Raw genomic sequence first — 25,814 nt, 5'->3', positions numbered from 1 at the left:
CCAGAGTCAACCCCCCAGTTTCCTCCCAACACTCCCTGACTCTGACCCCTGACCTCCTATCATTAATCTGAGCACCCACTGTACCCTCAAGTCCATTCCCCCAACCATAGGCTCCTACTGGTTAGTGAGTCCCTCCTGCCCCTCCTGGCAAGGCTAGCCTCTCCCCCAACCCCCCATTCTCCCTGAGGCCGCAGTCCTCACCGGGCCGTAGGTCCAGCCCTGCTCGATGCGGGTCAACGCCCAGAGTTCATGGATGTTCTCTGCTAGCTTCTCCCGAATACGCTCCAGATGCGGGGGCAGAACAATCTGGGGGCAGAAGAGGTTCATTAGTTTCCCTGACACCCCTCCGGCCTGCCCAGTGATCCTTCTTTCCAAGACCAAAGACGAACCCTGGACAGTCCCCAGCTCGTTCTTTGACCTAGCCTGCTGTCCACCACCTAGCTCCAGGGTTACCCCAGCTGAGGACAGACTTAGCATCCTCAGAACTAAGAAATGATCTGGGCATCCACGAGGACTGTGTGTGGGGCTGCCTCGGTTTCCACCTTTCCTCAGTCCTGCCCAGCCTAGAGTCAGGTCCAGATGAGATGCTAGAGAAAAGCTTGAATGAATGGAGGAGTCGCTTTGTCTAAAGTGTCTGTCTAAAGCGCACTGGGGCAATACTTACCTCCTAGACTCACCTTGTAAGAATCCAGTGAAATCATTTATACAAACTATTATGTCATTTACATAAATGCCTGGCAGACATCTAAGGGACTTAAACATATTATATTATTGGGTCGCTACAGGCAAGAGATAATGATGACGGAACCAGGGCAGGTCATAGGGGGAAGTGGAGGTGCAAGGGAAGCATGAGGCTGAAAGGCTGGGGGGCGGGGGGAGGGAAAGAGACTTCCAGGTGAGGCCCAGGGCTCTGGGGAGATGCCAAGTTCACCCCTGAAATAATATCACTATTATTTAATATCACCCCTGAAATAATATCACTATTATCGTCATAGTCACGATCTGCAGCACTATTTACTCAGGGCCATATATTAATTCATCAAATCTTCACAACAATGCTACGAGGTAGGAGCTATTGGCATCCCTTTTTCCTCACAGATGAGGAAACTGAGGCACGGAGAAGCAAAGCCATAGGCCCACAGTGACACACTTATATACCCTCCTGCGGGGACCGGTTGAAGGGAAGGTGGGAAGCCAGGCTGGGGTAAGAGGGATAGGAGAGGCCTGCAGGAAACAAGATGTCAGCAGAGGAGTGGATAAGCCCACAGGCTTTGGAATCTGGTCTCCGGGTTCAAGTCAGCTGTGTGACTTGCACCAGTTGCTTAACCTCTCTGGGCCTCACTTTCCCCAACTGTACATCGGAGGCAATAACAATCATTTTTTTAGATAACTAGAGTGAGACTCCCTGAAAGTAGGATTCTGCCCTAAAAGAGTCCTTTGCCTCCTCTCTGCCTCCGTCTCCCTGTTAAAGAACAGATCCCCAGCTTCCAGGTGGGGAAGGCCCCACCTCCCAGACTCCTCAGGGAGTGTGCCTCACCAGGAAACCCTTGCAGGGCACGAGTACCTGGACTGTGTCCACAGGGAAGGGCACAAAGTCCATGTGTGAGAGGCAGCGGCTGGGGCCCACCAGGTGGGGGCCCCGAGGGCCCTCCCGCCGATACTCCTTGATGGGTTCCAGATGGAGTCGTTCTCTCGGGAGTACAGCCTCATGGCACGGGGCGTAGCCAGGAGGGGGGAGGAACTTGAAATCACCATGGCGGCCACCGAGGAGGAACCGCACCCTGGATGGGAAAGCAGGGTTCACTGGTGGGGTCAGTTTACAGGAGAGTCTGTGCTCTGAGTGGAGCAATTTTCTGGGGTTAGTGTGGCTTCTGGGTGGGCCTGAGATCATTGGGCAGTCATAGATTGGGAGTCAGAAAGGAAAGTCTGAGGTCAAAAAGTATGTGTGAGGCCAATGGAACTCCCTGGGGGATCAAAACAGAAGAGTGTAGGGTCATTGGGGAGCTCATGGAAGGTCCTTTGGAGGAGACCCTGAATCAACAGAGCACTTAGAAGGTTTGGGGAGACCGAGAAAGTCCTTTGGAGGTCACCGAGAGTCTGAGATAAGCGGACTCACTGCTGACTGATGACAGCAAAGTCATTCACAGAACTTGGGGTCACTGGGAAATTAGGCTATTGAGAGATCTTTGAAATAACTGTGGTTGTCAAGGGGTCACTGGGAGAGTTTGGGATGATCAGATCATTGCCAGGTCCTGGGGTCCTTTGGAGGTCATTGCAATGGCACAGTGACTGGCATAGGTTTTGACTGAGAGAAGGTGGTAAAAGTGGGAGGTCAGGGATCACAGAGGTTTCTAGGTTTCTGGGAGAGTCTGGGGTTATATGAAATTGGGGCACATTTGGAATATGCTGGAAGGGCATGGGGCTGGGAAAAAGCTGAGATCATTGAGAGGACACTCAAAGTGTCTGGGACCACCTAAGATGTCACTGGAACCTTCGCACAGGGGCCTGGTCTGTCTGTCCTGAGAGTAGGCTGCTGGGTCCAGGCCTCATCGAGGAGGCCGTCTGCAGACTGGCAAAGGGACAAGGGCAAGCGCTCACTTGATCCCAGCTGAGAAGCTGACGACAGGGAAGAAGAGCCCGTCCAAGTTGAAGGCCTCGAAGACGCCCTGCACAGGACAGCCGTTGATGCGGAAGGAGATGGATGGCACACTGAGGTCCAGGCAGCAGCTGACCACGTCCTCAGGAGCCAGGAGGTGCTGCCCTGGAGAAGTCACTGGGCGGGCCACGTGTCCTGTGCCAGGGTCACCAGGGAGAGGGGTCATAAGTCAGAGGTCCCAAGGAACCAACGGTCTCAAGAGACAAAAAGCAGGTTTAGAGGGTGCTGTGGTGTCCCAATCATGGAAACCCTAAGATCAAGTGTTTCCACAGGGAGTCCTGTAGGTCAGAGATTAGGGATCGAGGTCAAGGTTCCCCTGAGGTTAGGGTCCTGAGAACTGTTGGAGCAGAGATTAAAGTCTTCCCAGAGCTGAGGACTCTGGATCTTTTGGGATCAGAAGCCATAATAATCTGGGCATTTTTCTGGGATCAAAGGGTCAGAGGTCATATATCCTCTATGGTAAGAGTTCTGGAAGTTATAAGGAAATGGAGGATAGCCAGGATCTTGGAAGCTCTCAGGTGAGGATTTTGGGAAATGAGCATAAAGGGTCAAAGCTGATCTGTTTTGGGATCAGGATCCCAAGAGTGTGTGAGGAGTCTTGGAAACTCTGGGGCCAGTGGTCAGGGAAGGGGTCCGGGTACCTGTCCAGAGATGCAGCCCGTCGAAGCCGTAGGAATAGAGATCATCGCCGACCCCATTGCCGCCCCAGCCCTCGCCGCCCCCGGGGTAGGGGCTGTAACCCTCCGTGAGGGCCCAGCCCACCCGCAGGTGAGTGGCCTGTGCGGTCAGGAACGGAGCCACCTCGTCCACCATCACCTCAAAGTACCACTTGCAGTACTGCGTGGAGCCCTCTGCTCGGCCCACGAAGATGTTGGGGCGGATACTGCAGGAGAGACGGGACAGGAGAGGTGGGTGAAGGAGAGCAGGAGAGGAGACAGCTGGTGGGAGGCAGGGATGGAGAAACAGGGAGGTGCAGACAGAAAGGCAGAGACATGGAGACAGAGCAAGAGACATGGGACAAGAAAGCAGAGACAGAGACAGACCCAAGAGAGGCAGGGGGAAAGAGATGGAGGACAAAGAAAAAGGGATTGAAAGAGCATGCGCCAAAAAAAAGTGGGGGGTGGGGGAATAGACAAATGAACGGGGCAGGGAGAGAACACGGGAGCCAGGGGCAGCTGGGGCAGACTTGGTGAGGACTGGGTGTTGCACCCTGGGGCAGCAGCTGGAGGAAGGGGCCTCCACTGGGTGTGCTGTCTGGGAGTCAGGGAGAGGATGGAGAGGGTCTGAGTGCTGGGGTCGGGGGAGGTCAGGTTGGGGTCAGGGGCCAGACCTGGTGACATAGTTGATGAGGCTTGTCTGCAGCAGGAGCTCACGGCCAGGCAGCAAGTTCTCGGTAATGAGATCTTGGTTGGAGCGCACAGCCACGCCATTGCACACGCACAGGGAACACAGCACGTCCAGGACCTGGAGGTCAACGTCAAGGTCAGGGTGCAAGGGTCTATGGGAGACCCCAGGTAGGAAGCCACTTGACATGTCAGGATGGGAAATGGATATTCTGACTGAGAGGAGGTGGAGAAAGGGGGAGGCTAGAGGTCACTGGGAAGGCTAGAGGTCACAGAGGAAGGTCAAATGTCAACGAGAAAGGTGAGATGAGAGGCTGGGGAGGGGGGCAGGTGGGAGGCATGTGAGTTGGGGTCAGGCATCAGCAATGTAAGAAGAGACTGGGGTGAGAGGGTGAGGGTCGGGTCAGTGAGAGACAAGAGGCTAGAATGAGATGTTAGATCAGCTGCGGTCACAGGTCACAAGCGTGTGTCTTCAGGGGCCAGGCCAGGTACATGAAGGGTTAGCAATGACAGGGTGGCAACAGGAAGGACCTGCCGTGCAGGGCAGTGCAGACGCAGCCTGAGTAAAGGCCATGAAACTGGAAATTTTTAAAACCCTTTCAGAGACCGAATGAAGGACATCCGTGGCCCCAAATCCATCACCCACCATGCGGCTGGCAGCCTTGTGTTGAGGGGGAGGCAGGTGGGAGAGGGGTTCAGGTAAGAGATGAGCTGGGGGACAGGAAGCGGGAAAGTCTGGGGTCATGGGGAGAGGTCAGGGTTCAAGGTTCAAGGGGTGAGAAGCCAACCTTGTGGTTCCTCCCATGCTTGTCCAGCAGGGAGATGATGGACTTGATGTGGTTCTCCTGGATGATGTTCAGGACCTCAGGACTCTCGATGAGGACACAGTACAGCACCTCCAGGATCCCTGCATGGGCGGCAGCGTGAGAGGGGAGGCGGCCAAGGCCCTCCCATCGTCCCTCGAGCAAATCTCTGTCGCCTCCCCCAGGTCTTCCTACCAGAGGAGGCCTCCAGCCGATCCAGCTTGCTGACCAACCAGTCCAAGTTGGTGGAGAAGAGGGCACAGTTGGTGCGATTGCCACGGATCAGAGAGGCTGAGGGTGGACAGAGGGGTCAGACCCAGGGGCCTGGAGACCGAGGGTGCCGTAAAGGATCACAGGACTGGGGCCCTTACCCAGAAGTTCATAGAGCAGATTGACAATCTCTTTCCAGGACTCGGCTGCCTCCTCTCCTGCAAATTCAGCAAAGTGGGCTGCGGTGGTGTAGACATTTAGGCGGTCAATGCAATTCAAGACCAGGGAGAGCATGCCCTGGGGTGGGGAAAGAGCTGACGTCACGACCGGAGCCACGGCCCTTCCTTGTCTTTTTTTTTTTTTTTTTTGGATTTGCTTATCCATATTCCTTCCACAGCTGCATGTTCCACATCTGTAAATGCCATGTTCCCTTTCACGCCCACTCCTCTCACTCCGCCTTGGCTCCCCAAATCTGTCCTTGTCCTCTCTGCCTCTGACCCAACGTAATGCGTCCTTATTACCATTGGAAATGAATTTGTGCTTCTCCTTCCCGGGGTTTTCCTTTTCTTTTTTCTTATTGTTAATATCCCAAAGGTCAAGTTTATTATAAAAAAAGACTCGAGCAGGCAGAAAGCTGCCCCTGAAAAGAAACACCTGCGCAGTCTCATGTGGACAGTCTCGGGACTAGAGCTGCCCCCACAATTTTCTTCCCAAGCGCCCCACTCCTGATCCCAGTTGCATCCATGCCAACCACACCCAGAGGTCACCTGGATGCCCCTCCTGATCACATCACCCCCTCTGCCAGCAATAAGCATCAGCCTGGCTCTCACGGAATTCTTTTCCTTACGTCTCTGTTTTAACCACCTATGGATGTGTTGGCGACACATACATACTCGAATATTGCCTGGTTTTGGTCTTAGGATAAACAGCGTTATGTCTGTTTTTGTTTTGGTATATGGAATTTTTGCTCAATGTTATGTTTGAAGACTCAAGAACATTCCCACCACCATTCTAGTGATGGTGAACATTCTAGTTGGAGGCAATTATAAATAGTGCTTACATGAGTTAGAAGGAAGGAAGAAAGGGGGACCTTCCTGGTGGCGCAAGGGGTTAAACATAGCACTGTGAAGCTGTCCGCAGCCTCTGAACCACTAGTTCGATCCCGGGCCAGGGAGGTGACCCACATGGCGCAGCAGACCTCTTCTGTCTCCCCGCTGCTCCCCTCGGCAGTGTATGTCAGTCAGTCTGCCTGTTCCGCTCCCCACTCTGTCTCTGATGAATTCTCTCACCCCCTGCACCTCTGGCCTACACCCCTGCTCTTGTATGCATAAATAAATAAATCTTAAAAAAAAAAGGGGGGGGCCTCCCCTGGTGGCACAATGGTTGAACGCTGGGCTGTGAAGCTGCCTGCAGCCTCTGCAGCGCCCGTTCGATTCCCGGGCGCCAGCGAGGGTCCCACATGGCGTGCAGACCTCTCCTACCACACCCGCTGCTCCCCTCTGCAGTGTACTTCGTCATCCTGCCTGTTCTGTTCCCCGCTCTGGCTCTGGTGAGTTCTCTCATCCCTCCCCCACTCCATGCTTCTGACTGTACCCAGTGCTTGTATAAATAAATAAATAAATAAATCTTAAAAAAAAAATAAAGTTAGGAAGGAGAGAGAGAAAGTGGAGAGGAAGGGCAGAAGGAAGGGAGGGAGGGAAGGGAGGAGAAGGGGGGACCCCAAAATGGAGGTTGTGTGCTAAGCCCACCAAGACATAATACCTCACCTAAATGCAGTTTCAAGTCCTCTGCACTTACAGTCTCCTATGTAATCCTAACCAGTCAGTATGGAATTTTCTGGTCAGCACCAATAAAGTACTCTTTTCCACTCCCCAAAAGAAAATGTAATAATCCGCCACAAGACCGTTTTCCATTTCCTTGGAGTAGGTTACCTAAGCCAGAAATAATCCCCTGTTCTTGCCCTTTTCCTCCCTATAAAAACCTTTCATTTCATACAGCTTTTTGGAAAGCCTGTCTTCTTGATAGATGGGATGCTGCCCAAGCCATGAATCATTTAATAAAGCCAATAAGATCTTTAAAATGAGCTCTGTTGGCTTTTTGTTACTTAACAGATGTCAACTGTTGTATGCATAGCCTTTAGAAAGAGTAGGGGGTCCAGATCTTTAGTAAGAGAGATGGCACAGGTACCCAGGAGTCACACAAACTAGCTCTGCCATCAACCAGTTGTGAACTAGTGACGTCAGAAGACCTAACCCTCCTGTAGCTCCCAAAGCCAAAGTCCTCACATGACAGGTCCTGATCACCTGTCCACCCTTATCTCTTTCCACCCTCCACCAGTCCCCCCAGGTATACTCCCACCTCGCAGCCTGAGCACTCATGGCCCTCTGTCTCCTCCATATCCCTTCCCCTACTGAACATCTCCCCTTCATTCAGGGCACCCTCCCGCACAGCTCTATTTTAAGCTGCAGGAACCCTAGTACTCTCCACTGAACCCAGCTTTCTTTTTCTCCTTGGCATTTACCATCAATTTACTGATTTCATTGATTACCTATCCTCGCCACCACCACCACCACATCAATTCCACGAGGACAGGGATTTTTTTGTTTTGTTTATAACTCTATCCCCTGGCCTGTTTGTTGAGTAGCTGACTGCTATTGAATCACCCTGAGTTTCGGTGACCCATCTATGTATACAATGGGAACTGCAGCACTCGTGGGTTAGCAGAAGGTCATGTACACAAAAGCCCTGAACACACAGGAAGGGCAAAATGCAAGGTAATAATAACCAGTAACATTTACACGGCATTTACTATCTGCTGGCACCCTTCTAAGTGCTTTGCATATGCTAATTCCACTCTAAGTAAGTTGTGTTATTTTTACAATTAACATTTCTCAGTCTGCTACCACCATCAGACTGGGAGTCCCTGGAGAGGAGGGGAGCCAATTTGGAAGCTTCTCCCATTACTGTGGAGATATCAGATCCCTGGAATTTTATCCACCCTCTCCTCACACCCCATTCAGCCCCTATCCCATTCAGACACCTCCGATCTCTTCCCTCCATGCTCTTATAACACAGACTCACTGCCTCGGATCCCAGGTGAAGCACCTCCCTTCACTGCCATCCCCGACGCCCGAAAACCCGCCAGGCCCCACTTGGGGTCTGTCCTGAGGGGTGCCTCAGGCCCCACAGACTCCCTGAATCTGGCAGCCCCGTCCGACTCATTTCCTTCTTCCCAGGTCTTGTCTCCAAAAACGTTGTCTCAGCCCTGAGCTTCACCTAGTCCTGGCCACCTCCCCTCAGGTGAAAGGCCTGGGATGCATTCCAGCCTCACCTCTCGGTTCCAGCTTGCTCTCACATGCCCCGCCCCCTGCAGGCCCCGCCCCTCTGGTGCCCCAGCGCCCCGCCCATTCCACAGACTCCGCCCATTCTCCGACCGGGCCCCGCCCCTGCGCCCACAGACCCCGCCCCTCCGTCGCCGGGGCCCCACCTCCTCCTGGAAGAGGCTCTGGCGGTTGCGCAGGCTGCGCAGCTTGGTCTGCTTTTCCTCGTGCTGCAGCTCCTCGGAGGGCGGCTCGAAGTAGCCGATGAGATCCTGCAGGCTCAGGACAACGCCCTCGATGGGCAGCGCCGTGCCAGCCGGCGGCCCCGAGCCCCGCGGCTTCCCGCTGAAGCTGTCCAGGCCCCTGCCGGCACCGCGCAGAGTCAGCCAGGAGCCCCAAGGGCTGCTTGCTGTGAGGCGCTCGCGAGTCCCGCCCCCTGGCCCCTCGGAACTCCCACATTCACACCAGTTTATCAGGGGGGAGACTGCGCCATGGCGAGAGGAGAGCGTGGCCCGAGGTCACACCGTGGTCAGGGAAAGAGCCGGGGCTGGGGCTGGCTCCCGTGTGCACAGGACGGGGCCGAGAAGGCCTGGGGAGGTCCAGGCCAAGGGTTTGGATGTCAGAGGCTTGAAAGGTAGGTGGTGATGGGATGTGAGGTCAAAGTCATGGCTGTGAGGTCAGATTAGGGGTCAAGTGTACAGAGGTTAGGAGTTTAGATATTAGGGGTGACCTCAGAGATGGATGTCGGAGAGGGGTGTGGATGTCAGAGGTGGAGGTTAAAGGGGTGAGGTGCATGAACGCCAGGCGCTTGGGGGCCAAAGGGTGGCCTGGAGCCCAGGTCAGAGTACAAGGTGACTCACTTGATGAACTGGTTGTACAGCCCAGCTGTGCTGTAGATCATGCGGGCGGCCTGGGACTCCTCCTGCTGGCAGCGGGTCAGGGACAGCGCGTCGTCCATGTGGCCTTCCTGGTGCAGCATGGCCTGGCAGGGGGGGGGGGGACAGAGACATCAGAAGGATCCCAGCTGCCCAGGGCCAGGCCTCCAGATTCTACCGCCAAAGCTGCCCCATTAGTGCCTTCTTCCTCTATCCTTCATCTGTGTGTATTTCATTGTGTCTCTTTTCCCAACCCCTCCTGTTTCTCCATGTCTCTGTCCCCTTTTCCTTCTGTCTGTCCATCTTTATCTCTGTCTCTCTCCCTGTCTCTGGCTATCATGCCTGTCTCTCTCTGTCTCTGTCTCACTTTGATTCTCTGTTTCTCCCTAGCTTGTGTGTCTCCAGGCAGACCTTCTCCACTTGCTTATACTTATAACTTCACATCCCCCCACCAGAAATCGCTAAAGGCACCCCAGACTTAACATGTCCCAGACAGACCCCTGGCCCCCTTGTTGTGTGGTTAGGCATCATGGCTGCCAACTTTCCCCTGAGCTGACCTCTGCCTGCCCCGCAACTAGTTCAGTCCCAGGGCTGAGGATACCAGCCCCTGCCGGCGACACCTCCCTCCTGCCCTCTCTGGGCAGACCCACCTCTGCAGCCTCAGTTCATGTGTCCAACCACAGGCCTCATTTTTTGCAAACGGTACCTCCCTTCCTATTCATTCACCCCACAAATCTTTAGAGTGATCCTAGTCTAGGCCCGGGGGCTGAAAGCTCAGGTCCCTGTGCCCCTGAGCGGATATGGGACTGTCTCGAACTCACTTCCATCCTTCCGGTTGCTCAGGGCAAAACTCGAGGCATCCTCACCCGCCTCTTTCACCCTCACATCCAGCCTGTCAGGAAACCCCATCAATTTCAACAACCAGGATGGCCACCTCTCCCCACTCCACAGACCCCACGCTGGTCCTGCTGCTGTCATCGTCTGCCTGCACCCTGACAGCTACTCCTACTCCAGCTCCACCCTCCACATCTGTCCCCAAAAGCAGCTATGGCACCCAATGGACCTGATCCACATCACCTTCCAGACTTGCTCAAAACTGGTGACTCCATCTCACGCAGAGGCCAGGATCCTCCCCATGGCTGCCAAGGCCCCATATCCCTCCTCCTAATCCCCTCTCTGTCCTCACCAAACCGGATCTTCTCTCTGTTACTGCAACCAGACCACCCACTTCAGGCAAAGCAGCAGCAGCAGCAGCAGCTCCTGCCCCCCTGTGACTATGCAGGCGCCTCTCATTTTTCCTTTTTCCTTTTCCTAATAAACCTGTCCTTTTTATAAAAACAACCACCACCACCCACCCCATTTCAACCTCAAGGCCTGTGCTCGTGTTATTTGTTCCCTCCATCAAAAGCAATTTTCTCACTCTCCTCTTGTGAAACTGCACACTTCAGTAAAGGTGGATGTTACCACTTCTGAGTCCTGAGAGAGGAGGGAGGGGCTGGGCAGCCCCACCTATTTTTACACACACACCCACCCACACACACACACATGCAGTGACTTGGGTACTTCAGTTTGTTGAATGTTGTTCTGAGTTGCTTAGTTTGTGTCTCCCTGTCTCTCTCTTTAGATAGATAGAAAGACAGAAAGTTAGATGGATGGGTGGATGGATGGACGGACAGATGGATAGATGATAGAGGTCCCTCTTTTTCCCTGTTTCTCTGTTTTTCTCTCAGTCCCATCCCCAAACTCCTGAAGATTCGAGCATGACCACCCTAGTGCCTTCCTGCCCCTGCCTCTGTCAGGCACCCACCTTCTTCTTGAGCACGCCGAGCCTCAGGGCCTTGGGGTCCGGAGCTGCATAGGTGAGCCACAAGCCCGAGGCCACGTGCTGCACGAAGCACAGAGACTCCCCATACTTGATCTCAGGGGGGCCCATGCCCTCCACGTCCCGCTTGGGGGCCACATCCAGCTTCTCCTGCAGGGGCAGGGGAGAAAGGTCAGCCTCCTTGGCCTGTGCCTTCAATGGGGGAGTCTCGCTGGGCACTCTGACCCCACTGACCTTGGAGGTCCGGAAGCAGAAGGACGTGGCCTTGGTGTGGGCCTTGCTGGCATCGACCACCACCAGGCCCTGGTCCTCGGTGAGTGCCAGGTACCGCCCTGTGGTGACATGCCGGATGCGAAGCGGCTGCCCCCAGCGCAGGTGGCTTCCACTCCAGCTGTGGAGGGTGAGGGTGGGGGATGAGGGTGAAGGGGCTCAGAGGACACCCCAGTCCTCCCATGGATACCCTATCTTGGCCCAAATCTCTTCAAATCCCAACTTTTTTCCTGGGTGCCCCCAAACTTCTTTGGGCCCCCAAATATTTTGTAGGCCCACCAGTGGTCCTTCAGGGTCCCAAATCTTCTCTCAGGCCCTCACAGCTTCCTTAGGACTCCCCACATGTCTCCAGTGCCCCCAGTTTTCCCAGACCTGTCATCTTCTTCCCTTACAATCACCACATTTTCACTCTGGACCCCCTGATCTCTCACTCAGGAACCCCTCTCCCTAAGGGGAGCATGCTTTTCCTCCAGACCCATAGCATCCCTGAGGTTCTTCATAGCTCTCTTGGGTTCCCCAGATTTTCCCTCAAAACTCTCCTGTCTCTTCCTCCGTTCTTCCTTCAAGACCCTTTCTCTCCTCCTAGGTCCCCAGAAATCCCCAGCCCCTCCCCTGCCCGGCCGCCTTGCCCCCACCTGATTCGCAGTGGCTCCAGTCTCCAGAGGGAGCGGGCATGGGTGCATACAGCTCCCCCCTCGTAGTGGACCAGTCTGGGGACAAGGGAGAAAGTAAGTCAGGGGTTCAGGCTCCAGCACAGCAAAATCTGACCCCTGGCTCTACCCATGAGGTTCCAGACGCCCAGCTGAACTTCGCCCTCCTCCCCACAACCCCCATCCCTGCCCAAGGTGCTCCTGACCCCAGCCCAGACCTGCGCTGGTCCTCACTGTCGGAGGGGGAGATGGTCAGACACTCGTCCATGTGTCCGTGGAAGAGGCGGAGAACGTGGCCCCCGGTGACGTAGCCTGCGGAGGAGCAGGGGAAGCCGGTCACGCTGGGGCTGGAACCCCAGAGAGAGTGGGAGCTAAAATGGAGACAGGGAGTGCTGCTTCTCCCTTGGGGGGGTGGGGCGCGGCTGGGCCTTGGGTTTGGAGGGGTGCAGTTGGTGATCTGTATTTCAGGCAAGAAAGTGGACGTTTGTGGTTTGGGCTAAGGCTAAGGTATGAAGTGAGGAGTCTGAGGTTGGGGAGATGTGTTCAGGTGTCCGGGTATGCAGGGCTGAAGGTGGGTTTGTGTCTGGATTTTTGAGGTTGGAGTGGGAGGTTTGGGTCTCATGTTTCCTGTTATCAGGATCTGAGATCTAAGCTTGATTTGGGCTCTGGGTTTAGAGGTGTGACGGGTGGGCCTGAGGTTGAAGCCCAAGTTTTGAGTCATCTAAACTTTGGGGTCTGGGTTTGGAGACATCTGAGGTTTATACTTTGAAGTCGTCTGGCCTGAGGTTCAAGGTCTGAGGTAAAGGCCTGAATTTGTGTGTCTGTGGTTCAGAGTGCAACGTGGCTCCGGTCTGGGGCCCCAAGGTTTGGGTTCAAGTGTTGCAGTCAAAGGTTTGAGGCCATGACTTGGGGCCTCAGCATGAGGTCTGAATCTGGGAGGTAATGGGAGACTGAGGTTAAAGCTAGGAGGTTTGAGGTTGGTTGGCTCAGATTTGAGGTCAGCATTCGTCTTGGTTAGGGAATCTGAGATTGGATTGGGGGGTCTCAAGGATGAGCTCCAAACTTGATGTTCTAAATTTGCCTCCTATTCTAGGGGTCTGACCTGAAAGACTTGAGTTTAGTGTGGGAACAAATACTTTAGGGTCTCAGTTTGAGAGTCTGATACTGAGTTTGGGGCTTGGAAGGGGCAGGGGGCATGGTCTGCACTCTGGGGTACCAGATTTGAAGATCTAGCATGACAGTCACAATCTGGAGATACAGGCATGGGGCCTGAGGGGCAAAGATGGAGGTCAATTTGGGGGGAGGGTCTCTGTTTAGGGATCAGAGGTCTGAGGCCCTCACCTTCTTCACAGCAGGAACAGATGGGGTTCATGTTCCACAGTGTCTGCATGAAGGAGGCGTCAGCCTGGAGCTCGCCACTGGCTGTGGACAGGTGCTGGGGACCACGAGTTTATGGGGGTCAGAGATGATGCCGGGTGGGCCACAGTTCCAGAGTGCCAGAAACCGGCAGATGGGAGACAGAAAAGTCAAGGTCACAGATCAGGCAACCAAGATCAAGGTAATGGAGAAGTGGGGAGTCAGGAGCCAGAAACTGGATGCCAGAGGTCAGGAAAGCAGAAATCGGGAGTCAGGATGTTGTGGGTAGAGACCAAGCTGACCCCTGGTGAGGTAAAGGCTGCACCGAGCACTCTGGCCCAGGGCAGCAGGAGGGGGACGGGCAGGATTGCTCACCAGGTAGCGCTCAGAGGACACACTAACAAGGATGAGGTCATCCCCGACGCGGACCTTCTCCCCTTCGGACCTCTGCTTAGAGGCTGGATGCATCGTCCACCAACAGGCTTCTCCTGGGGGCGGGAGCAGGGGGAACTGCCAGCATGAAGGCTTCCCAGAATGCCCTTCCCCAAGGCATTCCCAGCCACTGACCTGCCAAACCCCTTGCTCAAAATGTACGGCTATTGTCCCCCATGCTGTCCCCTATTACTGCCCTGGGATTCTTCCCAGGGTCCCCCCAAGTCTCCCTGTCCAGAATGTGTCCATCCAAGTATTCTGTGCTCCCCACCGGAGTTCTGCAGACCTCTGCACCCCAACTTCCTGCCTGCGCACCCCCACCCCCTCTAGCCCCCGCACCTGTTGCATCCTCCTGCAGCCCCACGTCAAAAGCCAGCTTGTCGGTCATGGAGCGGGAGGTGGTGAGGCAGCTCAGATACTAGAGTTGTAAAGGGGAGTCAGACACCCCCAGACAGCCACTGCACCCCCGCCCCGGCCCGCGCTCCTCACTTAGGCACTCACCATGCGGCTGTGAGCGTGTCGGAGCAGGATGGCGTGGCCATACAGGAGCGTCCTGTGTCCCCCGCCCTGGGACGACTGTGGGGGGCAGGACAGCAATAGTCAGCACAGGCCCCCAAGCCCTCAGGCCTGTCCAGGTGGGGATCTGCTCCCCATAAAATATCCCGTTCGGCAAGAATCCCTGAACAGATTCTCTGCCCTACCCACGGAAGCAGGGATGGAGTAGCCTGTGTTCCCCAAAGCCCCGTGTCTTCTCTGTTGTCGGCTTGGCCAGTGCTGTCTGACCAGTTGTTACATGTTGGCCACCCCCCCAAACCCAAGAGACTTGGCATCTCTTGTGGGGGAGGGGGTACGCCCGGGCGCTCATGCCTCCCATCCGGGCTCCCACATGCCCATGCTCTGAGGAGGCCATGTGATGGGGTGCATGATCACATGGCGGACCCACTCCGGGACCGGAGGGGACCCACACTTGGGATGGGGGTGAGGAGGGGAGAGGTCCCATGCGGAGAAGAGCTGAGATCAGATCAGGCTGGGGAAAGACTGGGAGACAGGAAAAAGGGCAGGAGAAAGAAGGGGACTGGGGCTGAGCGCCCCCTGCCTTCCTTCCTGCCTGCCTGGCCTGTTCTGGGCTCCACAGCCCTGACAGCAGGAGTGGGGGAGACCCCCAGCCCCTGTGTGCAGGATGTGAGCCTAAGAGGTAGGCCTGGGGTCAGGAGAGGAGGGGTCAAGACAGGTGACACCCAATTCCAAACCTACCCACTTATCCAAATTGAGGGCCTGTGGGGTGGGCAGAGAGGAAGAAGAGCAGCTGGTAAACGCCTCAGGCCCTGCGCACCCCAGCCACCGTGCCCCTGCAGGCCGGAGCCTTACCTCTGTGCCAGCCTCCACGGTGTTGGCCAGCATCTCCTGCAGGGCTCGCACGGACAGGGACTGCTCCAGGACGAAGCAGCAAATGGCCAGGTCGGGGGGCACATTCTGAGGGGTGGCAGTGTGAGTGGGGGGCCTGAAGGCCCCTGAGCTCTGCTTCTCCCCTGCCCCCAGCCTGAATATCTATACCCCTCACAGCCCCTGACCCCAGCCCGACCCCCTCCCAAAGCCCCTGTACTCTGTCCCTTTGGGCACCCCAAATCTATACCAGCATCACTTCGAGACTTGCTCCCTCACCTGAACCTCACAGAAACTTCCACAGTACCCTCCCTACTCAAGTAACCTACACCCCACCCCACATCCTAGGAAGCTTCAGCCCCGTGACTCCCCCTCACACACACTGCACCCTTTTCAACGCATGGAAGCCCCTCTGTGCCTTCCCCTAAAGGTGACCCAAGTGCCTCCAGCCCCAAAGGAAGCTGCACCTCTGCTGTCACCACAGACAGACCCAGCCCTTGCCTCCTCCCTCTGATGCCCATGACCACTGCTGCACCCGCCCCGGTCACCTCAGACTCCCAGAGACCTCCCCCTTGGACCGAAGACTCTCAGACCCCCCAGACTTGGTCTCCTCCCTCAGAGGATATATCACCTCCCTTTCTCAGCCCCTACCCTATCCCCCAGCTCACCTCTTCCCTCAGAACCTGAGCCCTCATCACCCCCAGGTTCTGTACACCCACCAACCTCCCCCCAGTGAACCCCCTGCTAGCATCCCCTAACTGCCAGGTCCTTTTCCCTTGGATTCAAGACTCTCTGCACCCCCTCTTTCCCGCTGAGACCCCCAATCCCTCCTCAGGCCCCAACTCCTAGATGTTCAGGCCACCTTCTCCTTGAGGCCAAGGCTGCCTGTCCCTCAGACCCCTGGACCCCCTGTGCCCCCCTCTTCACACCTCTCCCTCTACCCACCTCAGACTCGCTGGCCCCCATTCTCTTCTAGCCCCCCTCCATTTTCTCTCCTATCTGGACCCCTCTTCACATCCTCTCTGAACCCATGACAGTCCATCCCGAGACTCCCTCTTGCTCCCCTACCCGCCCTCCCGCCACAGACCTGGGCATTGCTGGTGGGCTCCAGGAAGCAGAGGCGGTTGCCAAAGCCCTCGGCGGCCAGGCAGAGCTTGAGGTGCTCCTTGAGCACGGTGGCGCTGCACTGCAGGACCACCTCGTCATCCTGGGGGTGAGAGGGGGGTCAGGGCTCACCCATATCCATGGGCCCTCTAAAGAAGAGAAGCCTGCCCCCCGATTCCTCCAGTCAGAGCCACGCTGAGGGCCCTGCACACTTCTCACATCCCCATGAGGTAGGAGCCACGTCACCCCCATTAAAATTGGGGAAACTGAGGCTCAAAGAGGAGCCCTGGCTTGTCTCAGGTCACACACTGGTAACAGGAGGAGCTGGGGTTTGAACCCGAGTCCTGCTCACTCGGGGGGCCTCCCGGGGGGTCAGCAAGTGAGCCACTGGAAGGTGGAAACTAGGAGCACCTCAGGTCAGGTGCATTCTCAGCTCAGCCTCCTTGCATTTCTCCTGTGTTGTTCTTTTAATGCCAGCTCTCACTTAACGAGCGCTTTCTAACACCTGACTGAAATGCTAGCGCCTGGGCTGGACGCTGGCCGGAAGGGACAGGCCCTAAAGGAGGACACTGAGACCACTGGCCAGAGGTGACTAGGGACTGGCTGAGGACTGGACGGTGGCACCAGAGCAATCCAGCTGCGCGAGACCTAAAATGAGGCCCTGTTGGCAGGTTCCAGCTTTGTGTGAAGTCACAGCGTGTGCTCACGCAAACCTAGACAGCGTGGCTGGTGACACCCCTGGGCCGGATGGTGTGGCCTCTTGGGCCTCTTGGTGTATATCCAGCCTGTCGTGGACAGGACCCTCGTCAAGCCATGGATGACATTACTAGATTTACCTGCTTCCAGAGCTGTGCGGTACTGTGGCTTTGCAGGAGACAGCCCTCGCTTGTAAGAAACGTACACTGATGTGTTTAAAGGGTGCCTGCAACTTACTCTCAAGCAGTTCAGGGAAAAAATATGGGGGGGGGGGATGGAAGGAAAGATAAAGCAGATGTGGCAAACTCAACATCTGGGGAAAGGGTTGAAGGCCACAGGGAAATGCTTTGAATTAACCTTGCAACTTTTCTCTGAGCTTGAAATGATTTCAAGACTATGAATTTTAAAGTCCAAAGTAAAAGAAAAGCATTTTCCTAGGTGCTGGGTCCCATAGCAAAAACTTAGTGTATTTTAATTAATTAAACTCTTGCCACAAGCCCTATCATGTGAAGCTGAGAAAACTGAGGCTCAGAGAGGTACAGTGGCTTGCCCAAGGTCACACAGCCAGCATAGGGCATGGCTGGCATTTGATCCCAATGCCGTGGCTGTAGAGCCACACTCTTGGGACATTAGATCCCTTCTAATATATTAACATAGTAGCCATATTAATATTTCTAACTAATATAATATAGGGGAGAGATTGCTCAATGTTTTTACTGCCATCTCAGTCAAAAGTGATAAAGACCCCAGCTCTTAACCACTGAGTAAACAGTGGTTATGTTATTTCATAGCAAAGGAAACAAGTTCAAGCAGGTTAGCCATCCTGCCTAAGGCCGCAGCCTCCAGCCCTTCCAAGCACATCACACAAACATGTTCCAACCCTAGGCTCCCATCCACACAGGCTGCCCTTGGTCTGTCTGTCCATCCAGACTGGGAGGAGGGACAGAGATCTGACTTGTTGGCAGGAGACCCCAGGATTGCTCTATCTTGTAACCACCAGCCCCCCACATTGTCACACACCAGTCATTCGTGTATTTGTCAGCATCACATAGCTTGCATTTATTAAGCACTTACTTTCTACTAGGCCTTACACTCAGGTCTTCATATTCATTTAACAGACATTTGGGGGCCTCCCTGGTGGTGCAGGGGTTAAAGACAGCACTCTCAAGCTATTGCCAGCCACTGCAGCACGAGTTCGATCCCCGGCCAGGGAGGTGACCCACAGGTCTGCAGCAGACCTACCTCAGCAGTGTATTTCAATAGATCTACCTGTTCTGCTCCCCACTCTGTCTCTGGTGAATCCTCTCACCCCCCCACCTCTGCCCTACACCCCAGCTCTTGCATGCATAAATAAATAAATCTTCAGACATTTACTGAGCATGTGCTCTGTGCCAGGCGCTATTATAGGCACCAAAGCAGTGACTAAAGCAGACAAAATCCCTGTCATCACAGAGCTGACATCTTCGTGGTAGTGAGGTAATGGGCAAGTGAATACCTTCCTCATTTTAACGTTGGTGGTAAGGATTATGGAAAAAATAACCCCAGGTGATGTAAGAGATGTGAGGGCAGTGAAGAGGCAGCCTCTCCAAGGATGTGACATTTGAGTGACCCCTGTCCAAATAACGAGAAGGAATCAGTCCTGATCATCTCTGGGAGAAGAATGTTCCAGGAGGAGGGGAAGCCTGTGCAAAGACCGGTGGCTGGAGGGAGCACAGGACATAGCATGGCAGCTGCAGGAGAAAGGGGGCGAGTGGGAAGAAATTTGCATGAGCCCCTTGAATCTTTATGGTACATATTTTTGTCCCCACTTTTCAGATTAGGAAATTGAGGTTCAGAAGGAAAAGAAAATCACTTGCCCACAGTTAGGAAATAAGCAAATGGCAAAGTTGGGATGTAAACCAGAGACAGGGGTCCTAATTGCTCCACCAATGATTCTCAAACTTTGTCCTGCATCAGAATGAAGGGGAAGGGATGGTCTGGTTGAAAATACAGCTTCTTTACTATCCAGTCTCCCCCGCTACACAGCCTGATCAGTGGATTAGCCAGCTCCCAATGGGTTCCAGTGTGGACCATGCTTTGAGAAACCCCAGTCTGGGTAGGGTGAGAGGTCGCCAACCATCAGAGGGAAATGAAATCTATGGGGGAGGCCATGACCATCACGCTGAAAAACTGAAATAAGTAGAGCAAGAACAGAAAATAGCGACATGCCTCTCTTGCGCCAAGGGCTACCTACATTTGATGAAATTTGTTATGGTTAAAAATAGGTATGTGTGAATGCACCTAATTTGTTCACACTTGCATGAGCTGCAGGCAACCCAAATTCATCAGCAGGACAAGCAAATTGTGCAGATTCACATGGACTACTACTCAGCAACAAAAAGAAATGAACTCTTGGTACACGATACACAGGCGAATGTCAAGAATATTACACTGGGGCCTCCCTGGTGGTGCAAGGGGTTAACATGCAACCTATAAAGCTATCCGCAGCCACTGTAGCACGAGTTTGATCCCTGGCCAGGGAGATACCCACATGTCACTGCAGACCTCTCCTGCCTCACCTGCTGCTCCCCTCAGCAGTGTATTTCAGTGGATCTGCCTGTTCTGCTCCCCACTCTTTGTCTCTGGTGAATCCTCTCACCCCCCACACCTCTGGCCTGTACCCTAGTTCTTGTATGCATAAATAAATAAATCTTTAAAAAAAAATAAAACCATGTCTTACTGGTGGGACCATGTCCCAAAAGTTTGAGAATACCAACCATGCCACCTCGATAAAGTTCCAGAAAACAGACTGAGCCTGCGGCCAAGTGACACCAGGGCCAGGCCTTGGGACCAACGCTAGCTATTTTGGCAAGTGTGAGCCCAGCTTTTCTCTTGGGAAAGCAGAAGGACAAGGCCTCAGGGGCATCCGGAGCTGCCACTTTCCTGGCCTTGACCTTGGGCAAATGACCACACCACTCAAGCCTCGGTTTCCCGCAAATCTCCCATGGAGATAAAGATAGGGCCCTACCTCAGAAGATAGGGCAGCGAGGATATAATTAGATGCATGAGGAGGCAGTGGCCCTGGGCACTGCTGCTCAGGGGGGGCTGATCATGGCCTTGGTCTTATTAGGACCGGGGTGGAGAAGAGAGCCCAACCCATAGTGTCTGCTAAGGGACTGCGGCTGGGGCAAGAAGCCGGGGTGAAGCTGAATGTCCAGCTGTCCCTATCCTTCATACCAGCATCAGCTGTTCCTGCCTCCCACCCAGGAAACCGGACCCGGCTGACCAGGGTCCTATTCTGGGGCCGGAATGCTGTGTCAGCATTTTCTCAGGGCCCAGGAGGGGGAGCCAAAGAAATAGTGCAGGGTCATCAGACCTGGCCCAGAGGCGAGAACATCCCTCCCATACTCACACCCCCACACCCAGCCAAGCCACTGGAGGGAAAAGTGGGAAGGACTATAAGATAGGCAGCCCCAGCCCCCGCCCCCGCCCTCCATCCTCACCCTGTCCCAAGCCCAGGCCCCAGAAAATCGGGCTATTCTGGGAGGGACACCTGTTGTTCCAATTCCCACCCCTGGCCCCAGCCAGGGTTCAGAGATGGTAGACAGAGCGAGAGAGGCAGAGGGAACCTGAAGCCAAAGAACAAAGACCGAGACAGGGAGACAGAGATGGAGAAACAGAGATAACCAGAGATGGATATGGAGACACTCCATTCAGAGACCATTAGCAGCCACAGCCGACTCTCCCTCCCGAAACGAAGGGGGTAAGAAAGAAGACCCAGCACCGAGGGTCCAAGGGACCCTCTAGAAGACACTTTAGAACTGAGAGTTCAAAGGAATTGGGGTCCTCCAGTCCACTCCGGCCCCCTTCCCGAGAATGTAAATAGGTCAGAGTCTGGAACAAGAAGAGAATTAGGGCCAGGTGGTGGGGGGGGGCAGACAGCTAAATTAAGCTCAGGAATTAGAACCACCTCGTGCCTGCTTCCAGGGTGGGAGGGGGTGATCCCTCAGCTGCGCCCCTTCCCAGGGACGAATCACTCATTGCACAGGAGAAAGTAGCCCAAGATCCTCCCCCCATTCTGCAGTTCCACATTCTGCCAGTTCTCCGTGGCGAGGAAGAGGAGAGACGAAGAGGCACAAAAAACGGGGCAAGACAGAGGGACTCTCACCCCAAGAGACCCCGAGCCTCAGAGGCCGTCTCCGGGCAGGACAGAGCCTTCCCGAGACGGAGAGGCGCTCGGGGCCTGGGAGGGAGCCCGGAGACCCCCCAGCACAGCGGGAAGAGCTGCTACGCACCGTCCGCAGGAACTGGACGTCGTCCTCGCCCTCTCCTCCGTCACCCATGATGTCGAGGCCCGAGGGGCCGGGGCCGAGGTCGGGGAGCAGAGAGAGGGGGCCGCAGGCGGGGCGGGGGGGCTGGGGGGCGGGCTGGGGTCGGAGACCTCCGCAGACGCCCGAGGTACCCGCGAGGCAGATGGAACTGCGAGGAGGACGCGCGCGCTGGACAGAACGGGAAGGAGGCCACGCCCCCCGGCCCTCATTGGGCCAGGAGGGCAAGGCCACGCCCCCTTCCCCAGGGCCCCGCCCACAAGCCCTGCGTCTCGGCTACAGGTTCCCGCTCAGTACCTGCAGCTCGCGTCTCACATCAGTCCTGCTTTTGTCCGCGTTGTTAAGAAGAGGGAATAAAAATGTCCGGTCCTTGCCACGTAGAGTTTCAAGGACACAGCTCAAATCCGTGATGTAGTCCTCACAGCAATTCCATGGAGTCAGTACTCTAGCAGTGCCCATTCTGCAGATGAGGAAATCTGCCACAGAGAGGGACAGTGATTTGCCCAAAGCCACACAAAGGCAGAGCCAGAGATGTGAACCAGAGCCAGGGTCCTTGACCATTCTTCAGCGTCTGGATATTTGCATAATACCTGCTATTTATAACAAAAGCCCACTTCCCCAGGGTCAGGTCCCGCCCTCCCCCCAAATTCTATCCCTTCTTCCTCCCAGGGGCTGCCTGAGTCACAGAGGGCCACTTGCTGGACCACCCCTGGGATTTGCAAATTGGAGAGCAGAAGCCTGGTAAACCAGTTCTTATTGCTCCTGGCCCTGCAGGCTAGAGGAGACACCGGCTCTTGGGGGTACCCCGGGCCTCTGGGGAGCTCTGACAGCCTCCGCAGTTCCCTAAAACAGGAAGCTGTGAGGCCTGGAGGCCCAAGGGAGGATGCCTCACACATCTGGGCCTGCTGCCAGGTAGGCAGCTTTGTGCCTCTGAGCATCAGTTCCCTCATCTGTCATCTGAAGTAATACGGAAGACACACTACTCTTGGGGTGGAGGAAGATTCCATAAGAAAACGCATTAGATCATTTTGAATGCTGCTGCTGATGACAGCAACTCTTCCATTACACTTACCTATTCATTGGCGCTATTTTAAGTGCTTTTTATTTTTTAATAAAATGGTCTCATTTAATCCTTGAAACAGCTCTGTGAGGTAGGTACTATTAATATCCCCTTTCCAGATGGGGAAACTGAGGCACAGGAGGTATAAGTGACTTATCCAAGCAAACCACATAGTAACTGACTAATATGTGGATCTATCAAAGTGATTGTTATTAACATATAGTGGTAGTTATTAAGTCATACAAAACAATACCATGCAGTTCAAGAAAATTATACATAAAATGTTACTAAATGTATCATAGGTTTGTGTTACATAAATATTGACCATATGATTACAATATATTGTATATGTTTCTACCATATTATTGGATTATAGACTATTATAATTAAAGAGGAACATATCAGGCTAATTAATTAGATAATACAATATAATCCTATTATCTATTTTACATAATATATCAAATATTAAGCTTTTCTTCAGAATTTTATATGTAACATCAAATTATTCTGTGTCATTGTGTATTATATCATAAGATATTAATAGTGTTTCTTTTTTGGTCAGCCACCATTATGACTACCCAGTTACTGGCTACCTGTTCAGTGGCTTGTGGGGGCTTCACAGGACTCCCTGGTGACTGACCCCTTCTGGTATTTACCCTCCCCCGGGGGGGGGGACACCCTTGCTGTCCCTAGGATCCCCAAAATAACATTGCAGTGAACATCCTTGTATATGTCCCCTCATGGAGCTGAGAAAGTGTTGGTGTGACAGTCTCAGAATTCACTGGCAAGTGATAGAGCCACGCACGCGCTTTGCTGGTGCCCCATGCCCTTGACAATGACCATCCACCACCAGGACCTGAGGGTTCCGAGGCCTCCACAGCCTCAACCGCCATTTGACATTTTCCACATTCTAATGTTTGCCAGACCAATAGGATGATTCACTGTCATTTCCATTTGCACTGCCCTGATGGGTTACCAATAATTTCTAGCTTCTTCTCTGGAGGCTGTTAAGAGCTTCCTCATCACCCACTGCTAATCTTTGCCGGTATTCTCATCAGAGTTGCTATCTTTTTCACTTGCTGTTCTGTCTACATCCTAGATATTAATTTCTCATTGATTTTAGACAGTGTAACTACCTTTTTCCGTTCTGTTATCTGATATTTGTCCCATGCTGTTCTTATTCAAAGAAATCCTTATTTGCATGTTATCAAAGGCATCTTCTTTCTGCCTGATGGGTTGCTGTGGTCAGATTTAGAAGTCTTTTCCTTTGTGGCTGTCAGTGTTATTGTTGGTATGAACCATCCCTGTGGACCTCAAGGGTGACATGCACACATACCAGTGCCAATCTTTCCGACCTCCTCCCTGAGGCTTCTCTGAGTCCCTGGAGCCGGGAGACACTCACATTACAGGCTGGAGTCAGTCTGGAGCATTACATCACCTCTCTGAGATGCAGGTGCTGCTGGGAGGAGCTGGGAGATGGCACATTAAGGACAGCAGCGCTTTAGACCAGAGGAGAGAAGAGGCAGGAAGAGGAAGCGATGGGGTGAACAGCTCAGAAATGAATTGGCATACCATAGAAGAGAAAAGTTAAAACAGACTGTGCTTATCTAAATTTCTGATATGGAAAAAAGGGGGGGCCTCCTTGGTGGCACAAGGGGTTAAGCACAGCACTGTGAAGCTATTCACAGCCTTGGCAGCACAAGTTCCATCCCTGGCCAGGGAGCTACCCACATGACACAGCAGACCTCTCCTGCCTTGCCCGCTGTTCCCCTCAGCAGTGTATTTCAGTCAGTCTGCCTGTTCTGCTCCCCACTCTGTCTCTGGTGAATCCTCTCACCCCCTGAACCTCTGACCTGTACGCCAGTTCTTGTATGCATAAATAAATGAATCTTTTTTAAAAAAAGCATCCATGGTAACTTTTTTTAAGATTTATTTTATTTATTTATGCATACAAGGCTGGGGTGTAGGCCAGAAGTGTGGGGGGGGTGAGAGGATTCACCAGAGACAGAGTGGGGAGCAGAACAGGCAGATTGACTGAAATACACTGCTGAGGGGAGCAGCGGGCAAGTCAGGAGAGGTCTGCTGTGCCATGTGGGTCACCACCCTGGCCAGGGATCGAACTCATGCTGCAGTGGCTGCCCATAGCTTCATAGTGCTGAGACTTAACCCCTTGCACCACCAAGGAGGCCCCCCCATGCTGACTTTTTTAAATGAAAAAAATGGAGAAAAATACACTTCTAGGATAGCTTTGAGTGAGTGACTAATATACTGGGTTTGGCAGAATCATATTAATTACCTACTTATTCCACTCCTGAGTATCTACTCTACAGAATTGCACACCTTAATGTTCATCAAAAGGCAAGTGCTAACAATAGGTAAAACCTGGAGACAACCCAAATGCCCAAAAATAGATAACTGGCTCAAGAAGATGTGGTATATATACACAACGGAATATTATTCAGCAATCAAAAAAGATAAACTCATGCCATTCGCAGCAACGTGGATGGCGCTAGAAGGAATTATGCTCAGTGAAATAAGCCAGAAGGAAAAAGAAAACTATCGGATGGTTTCACTTATAGCAGGAATATAGGGGAACCAAAAAAGACATCAGTGTAAAAAAATAATAACAGTACAAAACACAACAGAGCAAAAACAGAGACATCCTGCAGGGGAGGAGGAGGGAGAGGGATCAGAGGGAGAGAGGGAGGAGCACAGGGGACTGAGGTGATAGTGCACGGGTGCACTGGTGAAGGAAACTCTATGGGGACTACACCTGATGTGGTGGGGGGAAGCAAATACTGTTTAAAAATGAGTAATGATGTAAAAAATAAAAAAAGATAATTTTTTAAAAAGATTAAAAAAAAGCAAGTCCTAGAATGCTCACAGCGACATTATTCACAACTGCTTCCAACTGGAAACAATCAATAAATTGTGGCATATAGTCATGTATCACTTTATATTTCGGTAATTGACTAACCACATATACAACAGTGCCAGTAAGCGTGCCATCTAGCCAGGGTGTGTAGTAGGCTACACCACCCAGGTTTGTATAATGACCCTCTGGCACTGGCACACAATGAAATTGCCCAACAGCGGATTTCTCAGCATGTCTCCCCATCATTGAGAGATGCGGACTGTGTCACAATGGAAAATATACAGCAAAGAAAAGGAATAAACTACAACCAAACATATTAACCTGGAAGACTCAAAAAGACATGATGTTGAGGGCCTCCCCTAGTGGCGCAGTGGTTGAGCACTGGGCTGCGAAGCTGCCCGCAGCCTCTGTAGCACTGTTTCGATCCCTGGCTGCCGGCGAGGGTCCCACATGGTGCGCAGACTTCTCCTGCCGCGCCCACTGCTCCCTCAGCAGTGTATTTCCTCAGTCTGCCTGTTCTGTTCCCCACTCTGGCTCTGGTGAATTCTCTCACCCTCCCACGCTTCTGACTGTAACCAGTGCTTGTATAAATAAATAAATCTTGAAAAAAAAAAAAAGACATGATGTTGAATGAAGGAAGCCAGACACATGA

General features: G+C 53.4%; 1 protein-coding gene across 2 annotated transcripts in view; it reads right to left on the bottom strand.

Moving 5' to 3' along the window:
• The window catches only part of RYR1 (ryanodine receptor 1), a gene marked incomplete at its 5' end in the record, with an annotated part of 106,188 nt that extends 84,946 nt beyond the window's left edge, over positions 1-21,242 (bottom strand). For both annotated transcript variants that reach the window (XM_084257220.1, XM_084257219.1), the window contains 21 exons: positions 202-306; positions 1,565-1,781; positions 2,599-2,791; positions 3,298-3,539; positions 3,987-4,120; positions 4,788-4,906; positions 4,998-5,093; positions 5,174-5,309; positions 8,500-8,695; positions 9,193-9,314; positions 11,015-11,179; positions 11,264-11,420; positions 11,935-12,009; positions 12,168-12,261; positions 13,291-13,384; positions 13,681-13,793; positions 14,077-14,155; positions 14,239-14,313; positions 15,106-15,210; positions 16,208-16,327; positions 21,195-21,242. In XM_084257220.1, coding sequence (XP_084113346.1) covers positions 202-306; positions 1,565-1,781; positions 2,599-2,791; positions 3,298-3,539; positions 3,987-4,120; positions 4,788-4,906; positions 4,998-5,093; positions 5,174-5,309; positions 8,500-8,695; positions 9,193-9,314; positions 11,015-11,179; positions 11,264-11,420; positions 11,935-12,009; positions 12,168-12,261; positions 13,291-13,384; positions 13,681-13,793; positions 14,077-14,155; positions 14,239-14,313; positions 15,106-15,210; positions 16,208-16,327; positions 21,195-21,242 — 2,685 coding nt within the window. The remainder of the gene's footprint in view (positions 1-201; positions 307-1,564; positions 1,782-2,598; positions 2,792-3,297; positions 3,540-3,986; positions 4,121-4,787; positions 4,907-4,997; positions 5,094-5,173; positions 5,310-8,499; positions 8,696-9,192; positions 9,315-11,014; positions 11,180-11,263; positions 11,421-11,934; positions 12,010-12,167; positions 12,262-13,290; positions 13,385-13,680; positions 13,794-14,076; positions 14,156-14,238; positions 14,314-15,105; positions 15,211-16,207; positions 16,328-21,194) is intronic.
• Between the last annotated feature and the right edge of the window lie 4,572 nt (positions 21,243-25,814).

The sequence above is a fragment of the Talpa europaea genome (genome assembly GCF_964194135.1).
Source record: "Talpa europaea genome assembly, chromosome: 16".
In the NCBI taxonomy this organism is placed as follows: Eukaryota; Metazoa; Chordata; class Mammalia; order Eulipotyphla; family Talpidae; genus Talpa; species Talpa europaea.
The sequence above is the reverse complement of the archived record's forward strand: the minus strand, read 5'-3'. Positions and strand labels throughout refer to the sequence as shown.